Consider the following 9,131-nt stretch of genomic DNA (forward strand, 5'->3'; position numbering starts at 1 on the left):
CTTCTTCAGTCCGTTTTGACGAGCTTTCGACATGGCTGAACGCACTCAAATTGTTCCATAACACACAATCGCGACTACTGTCAGTATGATTGTTTACACTGAGTATCTCCAATATGGCGGCGCAGCGAGGGTACCGCCCAAGTCGTGACGTCGGTGAAAACCCTCTATGGAGACCGCCGATGGCTCTGTAAGGTGAATAAAGACAAAGGAAACACTGACTGGAATTTATCGCTGGAAGATTTGCTAATTCGTGTCATAAGGATTTATTGGCCACATTGTGACAGATTGGCTGTTGCGCTCGTCTCACAGCGAGAGGTCATAAGTTCAACACGGGCTGGGCCTTCCTGTGTGGAGTTTGCATGTCCTCTGCGAGGGTTTAATTTTGGCACACTGGTTTTCTCGCACTTTCAAAAAACGCCTGTATGAGATAAACTGGTGACCCTAAATTGCCCTGCTTTGTGAATGTGAGTGTTTGTGGTTGTGGTTGTTTGTCTCTGTGTGTTTGCCCTGTTGAGAACTGTTCATGGTGTGTTTTTTTCTCTGTAGCTGGGCCTGGCTGTGGTGCCGCTGCCCTGAATATTATAAAGGAGGTGAAGATAACGTGTTGAAGGTAGCTTGCAGTTTCTGCAGGTGCAGTTCATGCCCTGATTGATGCAGTTCGTGTTTTGATGGGTCGTCATGACACGGTGTGCTCTGAGAACCTCTGCTCTCTCCTGATTGGATGCCGATTGCTACTCTCTCTCCTCTGATTGGTCCGCGGCGGGGGACGTCCGTCCAATCAGGACGCTGCAAAGTTGTGCTGCGGAAGACGGATGCAGAGATGGCCGAACTTAGATAGCCGCGTCTGCCCGGAAAGATTCCTACGATGGATGTTCTGCGGGGGGCAGCGAGGACCGGGGGGCGGCTGCTCGTCCTCGCGGCGGCCCTGTGTCTGTGGCGTGCGGGCCCGGCGAGCTGCTTCGGCCAGAGCCAGGACAGCGAGTTCACGGTGCTGGTGCCAGCGGGGAGAGCCGAGTGTTTCTTTCAGGCGGCGGTTAAGAACGGAACGATGGAGGTCGAATATCAGGTAACTGTGTGGATGGATATGGGGGGGCTGCAGAGCCGACCACCCAGTGTCACCAACCATTATCTCGAACTGCACGAATCGCTTCTATTAATAGTTCGTTTGTTTGCGCTGGTGGCAGCTGGCTCGTGCACACGTATCACGAGAAGCATGCGGCTCAAACTTGTGTCTGCAAGCAAACAGAAGCTCATAAATCAAATAATCTCTTCATGGAAGACGTGGATCACTGCTTAACAGGACTGTTTACCAGAGCTTCGCAACATAAAGGAAGATCATCGCTGTTCCAACATCTGCACGTGCAACAGAGTGACAACTGAGAGGAATTGTTTCTTTGCTCTGTAACTTTGACAGAAGTTCAAATGTGACAGAACATGCTAAAAGACAGCCTAAACCTGGAGACCAGAGCAGAAAAATCAAGGGAGAATTGTGAGAAACGCCAGAGTCAGCTGGAGCTGAAAGCATGTGATGAAGGCCCAGCCTCAGCTGCTGTAAATGATGGCCATGAGCAAAGTGCACAGATAGATTGTCATCATGGTGCTCCACGGCATTATTTATATGTTCGGCCTGAGAAGTGTCTTGTTGCAGCCTTATTCCTTTAACCCTAACCCTGCAGCCACCCACAACCCTAAATCAAATGAAGCAGTGTAGGATTGCATTAGACTTAAAGCTGACATTATATAATGTCAGCCTATCACTGTCTGCTCCAGGGCACAACACAAGCTACAAACACAATGATGCTGGTGTCAAATTGCAAACACTCAGTGCTGACAGGGTTTCCTGGAAGAGGGTCAATTCCAAGATGCATGGTAAATAGATTTTGACACAAAAAAGAAACGGAATCGAAAAAGGGTTAGCTGAAGGGCTGTCTACTCCCCGAAATATAGAACAGCTCAAGTTTTAGTTGACTTAAGTTATGCTTGTGGAAAAATGTACTTCTGACTGAGCACAGTCATAATGTAGCAGTATTGAAAACCTCTTGACAGGACAGGTATTAAAGCTAAAGGGCCGGACACCATTAAAACATTTACATGCTGAGTCATTCAGAAAAACAACATGAAGGATGTGTGATCAGTGACATGTGAAGCCATTAAAAGAAAAAAGTAATGGCGTTCATCACCAGGAGCCATTTTTATGACGTTTCTGAACAAATATTGGCTCATTTGCCACTATACACTTTAATTGCAGGTTAGTTTTTTGTTTGTTTTGTGTTCTTGTTATGCAAAGGATCCATCCATATGATGAAATATAGAAATTTTAAGTAAAGTCAGCTGCTGATTTTCTTTTATTTTTAGTTTCAACCTATATGTAAATGTGGCTCTTTTTGAAATATCTTCATCAAAAAAAGTCAGTAAGGTCTGAAATATGGTGGAGTGAAAATCTAAATCCCAAACCATCAGCAGACCACACAACCTTACAATCACAGATGTTCACATTGTGATTGTATTTTTAACAGATTTTCTTTGTCATTAAAATGTTTGCTCCCCAGTGGATTATCCACTGGAGTGTTGTGACTGTCCAGCCGATGCAACACCTTGTAAATGTCAGTTCAAACAGGAACAGGCCTCCTCTGACAGGGAAGTTTGACTCGTCAGCAGTTCGTTTGTTTAGTGGGAGAGTCCCAGTTCAGAGGCGACCTTATGCAAAGTTACACAAACCCTCGTCTGGAGAGGTTTGGCCTTTTGAGTTTCACCATATCCTTCTTTTCAATGTGTTTATTTTATACTCGTGTGTGTGTGTGTGTGTGTGTGTGTGTGTGTGTGTGTGTGTGTGTGTGTTTGTCTTCCCCCAGGTGATAGCAGGCGCCGGCATGGATGTCGACTTCTCCGTCCGCTCCCCTCAAGGCGTCGAATTCATCACCGAGTCCCGGCGCTCCGATGGAGTCCACGTGTAAAGCGCTTCGAATCCGCCTCACGTTTCCGACTCTGCAGCAGTTTCTCAGCTTGTTTTAATGTCCAGCTTATTTACCTGACTCGCAGGGTGGAGCCTACGGAGGAGGGCGACTACGAAATCTGCTTTGACAACAGCTTCAGCCGCTTCTCGGAGAAGATGGTGTTCTTTGAGATCATCATCGAAGGGCAAGGCGGAGACGTGGGCGGAGACGACGAGTGGCCGGCGGGTTTGGAGGAGATCGACGGGAGCCTTCTGGAGTACAAACTGGATGATATTCGGGTGAGATTCACACAAATAAGGAAAAAAGTTGATTTATTGTGCAGTAATCATTTCTTTGTTGCCAAAAGGAAAAAAAAAATCTTCAAATGTTCTGTTTTCCACGGATAAATGGGGAAAAATGGAGGGAAGTGCTTACAAAAACAAATATACTGTAGTGTATATCAACATGAAGTCATCTTAATCCAAGATGTCTGCTGTCACTGTCTGCTGCTCAAAACACCAAATTGTTTTTTATTCATTCAAAAAAGCTAATACAAGGGAAGTGCCAGTCCTGAGATCCTTTAATACAGGGGCGTCAAACCTAAAGTTCGTGGGCCAAAACTGGCCCACAAGAAGCTCCAATGTGGCCTAGAACAGGACCTAGCAAATTGTAAAAATTGCAAAGAAAGCATTGAATTTTTTTCTAGCTTTCTAAAAAGCTGTGGACGGAGCGCGACGCTGAGACCCGAGCTGAGATATCATCATTACAGTGAGCTGCCTCGTTGCTACCAAACTAGCATCCTCCTCAAAGCCACACTGTCGGTGAAACTGAATGCGATCCGTCGACTAAAGTCGGCTTGACTTCTTTGTCTCGAAAGATGTCTGTGTTGTTCAACTGAAGTTAGCAAGAGAAGCGGCTCCCAGCAGCGGGCCAGACTTTTAGAAATGTGGAACCTCAGTCTGTCCTCGGTCCGCTCATTCAAAAAAAAAATGGGAGAGCGGACAACTATCAACTCTTCCTGTTGAAAATACTTTCAGGTTTTTTTTTTTTTGGGGGGGGGGGGGGGGGGGGGGGGTCAAAAATCAATATATCCTGAAATAAATCACTTAGGGGTGTAACGGAATGCTAAACTAGGAAGTGATCTGAGATACGAAATAAAAATTTTAGAAAACCACCTGATGGAAATGATGAATTTGATGAAAAGCAATTTGACAGCAAGAATTGCAGATTGTAAAAGTTTTGCTCTACAAATAAAGAATTTCTTAAACATACATGAAAAGGTCTAAAAAAAAGTTTGTTTTTAGTGCTTTTGTAGTTTTGGTTCAATAGGCCAAAAAACCTTGGTCTGTTTGTTGTTCAGTCTCTTCACTATGTGCACAAACAAACGTTTCACCATCCTCTTCTATTCTCCTCTTTACAATATAAAAGTTAAATGTTGTATTTTGAGGTAGCTTGTGGCTCGTGCAAAAATACAAGCATCAAATTCTGTTAACAATAGAAATGCAGACATGAAATATTCTTGACTTTCCTCCTTATGCAGACTTACATGAACATAAAAAGGTTATTTCTGCCTGTCTACAGTACAAAACAAAATATTCTGACATTTGTTTTTGTTATTTAGACTACAGTACAAAAGCAATCATAAAATCTCAAAAGATGCTTTGTTGTTGTAAACAATGAGGAGAACTTGTTCCTTGAAATGAAAAGGAAAACTAAATCCTCCTCAGCGCTGCAGGCTCCTGTGAGAGATGTTCAACATTCGACTCATTTTAAAGTTATTTCTGATGCCAGGAAAACAACAGTTAACATAAGTTTAACATAAAGTTCACAGACACTCCACTCTTATTTTCAGTGTCTCATTTAGTTGTTTCTTTAATTATTTCAGTTAACATCCATCCATCCATCCATTTTCTACCGCTTATCCGGGGCCGGGTCGCGGGGGCAGCAGTCTCAGCAGGGATGCCCAGACTTCCCTGTCCCCCGACACTTCCTCCAGCTCCTCTGGGAGGATCCCAAGGCGTTCCCAGGCCAGCCGAGAGACATAGTCTCTCCAGCGTGTCCTGGGTCTTCCCCGGGGTCTCCTCCCAGTGGGACATGCCCGGAACACCTCCCCAGGGAGGCGTCCAGGAGGCATCCTAAACAGATGTCCGAGCCACCTCAGCTGGTTCTTCTCGATGTGGAGGAGTAGTGGCTCTACTCTGAGCTCCTCCCTGGTGACTGAGCTCCTCACCCTATCTCTAAGGGAGCGCCCAGCCACCCTACGAAGGAAACTCATTTCGGCCGCTTGTATCCAGGATCTTGTCCTTTCGGTCATGACCCAAAGCTCATGACCATAGGTGAGGGTGGGAACGTAGATTGACCGGTAAATCGAGAGCTTCGCCTTTCGGCTCAACTCCTTCTTCACCACGACGGACCGATACAACGACCGCATCACTGCAGCTGCTGCACCGATCCGCCTGTCAATCTCACGCTCCATCCGTCCCCCACTCGTGAACAAGACCCCAAGATACTTGAACTCCTCCACCTGGGCTCAGGTCTCTCCACCAACCTGGAGGGGGCAAGCCACCTTCCTCCGGTCGAGGACCATGGCCTCGGATTTGGAGGTGCTGATCCTCATCCCTGCCGCTTCACACTCGGCTGCGAACCGCCCCAGTGCATGCTGTAGGTCCGGGTTCAATGGAGCCAACAGGACAACATCATCTGCAAAAAGCAGAGATGAAATCCTGTGGTTCCCGAACCGGACCCCCTCCGGCCCTGGCTGCACCTAGAAATTCTGTCCATGAAGATTATAAACAGAACCGGTGTCAAAGGGCAGCCCTGCCGGAGTCCAGCATGCACCGGGAACAGGTCCGACTTACTGCCGGCAATGCGGACCAGACTCCCACTCCGGTCATACAGAGACTGGACGGCCCTTAACAAGGGGCCCCGGACTCCGTATTCCCGGAGCACCCCCCACAAGACACCACGAGTGATGCGGTCGAATGCCTTCTCCAAATCCACAAAACACATGTGGACTGGTTGGGCAAACTCCCACGAACCCTCAAGCACCCTATGGAGGGTATAGAGCTGGTCCAGTGTTCCACGACCAGGACGAAAACCGCATTGTTCCTCCTGGATCCGAGGTTCGACTATCGGTCGGATCCTCCTCTCCAGTACCCTGGAGTAGACTTTCCCGGGGAGGCTGAGGAGTGTAATCCCCCTATAGTTGGAGCACACCCTCCGGTCCCCCTTTTTAAACAGGGGGACTACCACCCCGGTCTGCCAATCCAGAGGCACTGTCCCCGACCGCCACGCGACGTTGCAGAGACGTGTCAACCAAGACAGTCCCTGCACATCCAGAGACTTAAGGTACTCAGGCCGAATCTCGTCCACCCCCGGTGCCTTGCCACTGAGGAGCTTTCAACACTGAATTACCAAATGCATTTGAACGCCTCACAGTGTCATGTCCGAGCTGCCTTGACCCGCAGCAGAGGCTCAGTACATCAGGAGCAGGGCCGGCTCTAGGCATAGGCGAACTAGGGGTAGTACAAGGGGCGCCACGACGCTCTGTGTTCCGTGTGCCCCGACGCTCGGCACTGCTCGGTATCGTTCGGCATTGCTCCTCAGCAACCCCCCTCCACTCAACAACTCTCGGGACCGCTCGAAAAACGTGCTCCCAAGGGGTGCTCGTCTCAGGCTCGCCTAGGGCGCCTCCGAAGCCTGGGTCGGCCCTGATCAGGAGGTAAATGTTTTCCTCAAAATGCAAAGCCAACTCTAAACTTCTCGGTCGAACAGCGCCGCGCAGCTTCACGTCCTGGAAACTTTTATTTCGATTTTTATTGCGTGTGTTTTTCAGTTTGACCTCGTCATTTGTTTTTCTCCCACGGAATTTTGATGCAACCCTCTAACCCACTAATTTCTGTTTTGTTTTGTTTTTTGGAGAATGTTTCTGAAGAATTTCCGACCCCCTTTCTTCCACTTTTCATCAGAGTGCTGTGAACCTCAGACACGCTGGGGAAGTGAGACAGTTTTGAAATGCACACAAACGTGATATCGGTTTTTGGTTTATTGTTGCATTTGCTGACGGTGTGGAAAAAGGTAAACAAAGAAACACCAGACTCAAAAGAAAAAACATATATCAACAGCTGTCTTTTAGAATAGAAATACTTGAAACGGGTCCTCAGTGTCTTAGTTTTTAGCAAGTGATGATTTAACGGGCCCCATGAGCTCAATACACGATGTATCACTTCCTTTATTTCCACACGTCTCATTTTGCGGTCCCGACATGTTTCCTCTCAGGAGTCCATGGACTCCCTGCACAGGCGTCTGGAGCGCAGCCGGCAGATGCAGACGGTGCTGCGGGCCTACGAGGCCCGGGACCGGAACCTTCTGGAAGACAACCTGTGGAGGGTGTCGTTCTGGTCGTGCGCCAGCGTGCTGGTGATGCTCTGCGTGGCTCTCACACAGGTCAGCAAAGCCCCCACACACCTGCTCAGCCCCACACTCTGTCAGCATTTAGCGTCTGTGAGTGATTTCCTGAAACAAAGGAAACATGACTGACTCAACTCAACGCTGATTAATGAAAGCAGCAGATGTTGGGAATTTATTCCTCCTGTTGTTACATTTGTGTGGTTCTTGGAGTCTTGTAGGAGTTTTTCTGGAAAAGTGATTCAGATTTTTAATTGTAGAAGCCTGTTTTCCACAAACTGACCTCAGTTTCACCTTTCACTTCAGTTCATACCTGATGTCGTTGTGGAATGACGTCTTGATCATGTAAACCGATTCCAACATAATTTTCAGGCTTTTATGAATTGAATTTTCTTCCCCCCTCAAAATACCAGTTTTGTTTTTGTAATTAAAAATTGTAGTGAAGTTATTTTAAAAAATTAACTAGACTAATTACATTAAAGTAAAATATGTTGGTCATGAAAATGAAGGGAAATGTCTCTGAAAAAACATAACGCCCGGCGCCTTTTTGTTCTTTCACAGGTCTACACCGTCCGCAAGCTGTTTGACGATAAGCGCAGGGTCTGCACGTAGAGGAGAGACACAAACGGCTGCAAAATGAAAAGCACTCCAGCTCAAGACGTCTCCAGATTATGTCCTGTTAAAGGTGCAGTCTGCAGAATCCAACAGAAGCATTTAACTGTGTCGACTGGCGGTCAGTCGGTCACTGCAGTGCCCCGTTTGTCTTCAGTGCAGCACTTTTGAATTCCTTTAAGTTAGTATTTACCATCAGCTGCAGCCTGGTTTTTCTTCACCGTACGATCTCACAGGATAGAAATGCTGCGGCTAGCTGGTTAGCATGCTAACTTCACCCCCAAATCTACTGGAAAAACTGACTTTCTTTTATTAGCTTTTTATTTGAAAAAAATGAATATTACATATGGTACTTATGTTAAATTTGTTGTCAACATGAAACTGAATGGGTTTTAATTTGTAGAAGTTTCTTTCCAGAGCATTTCCTCAGCAATAATTAAATGTGTGGATCTTATTCCCTCACATGATTTAAATACTGAGAAATCTGGTTTACGATCATCTGCAGCTTTTAATGTCGCATCCCTCCACGAATAATCATGTTGTAGTGCAACTGCTGTTCTTTTATGTCTGAAAACTCGTCCTTTAAGGTAACATTGCCATCAGAAAACAGGTTTATTGAATTTTACTGCTTCATCATGAACCTACAGAGCTTTCAGTTTGAAAAACAAAACGATGCCATTGTGCCGCTTTTTTGCTCTTGTCGCCTTCACAGTGAAAGATCTGCCAGTATCTAAATATTGGTGATTTGAATTGTGATCACCGACCGTTTCCTTGGTTACAGCCTTATTGACGAGTTATTTTAGGATGTTACTGATTTCTTCTCATGTGCCATTTAAAGAACTGACATGTTGACAAATTGCAAGGCGGAGCGGGAAAGACGGATGATCTCCAGTGTGAAGTGCGTCCGCGACTCAGCCGTCTTCCAGTCAAAGCATCTGTCAGGAGGATCATTGTTCGGTTCCAGCTTTTGATTTCTGAGGCGATCAAACATGCTGATGTACGGTTTAGCTGGCAGTTTTATCCAAATATATATGAGTGTATTGTTTTCATTTTTATAGAACCGTCTGTGGCTTTGTAAGATAATTAAAAGAAATGTTTGTTTTTGGATTCACATGTAATAATAAATGCATTTTTACACAGGATATACATCTTTGATGGGAAAACTATAGATTTGTTCGT

At 46.2% G+C, this 9,131-nt stretch overlaps 1 protein-coding gene across 1 annotated transcript; it reads left to right on the forward strand.

The window, feature by feature from the left end:
• The first annotated feature begins 798 nt into the window (after nucleotides 1-798).
• Nucleotides 799-9,094, forward strand: tmed1b (transmembrane p24 trafficking protein 1b). Its single transcript, XM_030087568.1, has 5 exons — nucleotides 799-1,066; nucleotides 2,853-2,950; nucleotides 3,040-3,232; nucleotides 7,212-7,379; nucleotides 7,902-9,094. The coding sequence occupies exons 1-5, from the start codon at nucleotides 866-868 to the stop codon at nucleotides 7,950-7,952; spliced, it is 711 nt and encodes a 236-aa protein (XP_029943428.1). The 5' UTR covers nucleotides 799-865; the 3' UTR covers nucleotides 7,953-9,094.
• The last annotated feature ends 37 nt before the right edge of the window (nucleotides 9,095-9,131 follow it).

This window comes from Salarias fasciatus, unplaced genomic scaffold, assembly GCF_902148845.1.
Source record: "Salarias fasciatus unplaced genomic scaffold, fSalaFa1.1, whole genome shotgun sequence".
Taxonomy (NCBI): Eukaryota; Metazoa; Chordata; class Actinopteri; order Blenniiformes; family Blenniidae; genus Salarias; species Salarias fasciatus.

Coding starts and splice junctions, on each gene's coding strand:
- tmed1b (XM_030087568.1), top strand. CDS start 866: ATGGATGTTCTGCGGGGGGCAGCGAGGACCGGGGGGCGGCTGCTCGTC. Junction 2,951..3,039: donor CGCTCCGATGGAGTCCACGT/GTAAAGCGCTTC, acceptor CCTGACTCGCAG/GGTGGAGCCTACGGAGGAGG. Junction 7,380..7,901: donor TCTGCGTGGCTCTCACACAG/GTCAGCAAAGCC, acceptor GTTCTTTCACAG/GTCTACACCGTCCGCAAGCT.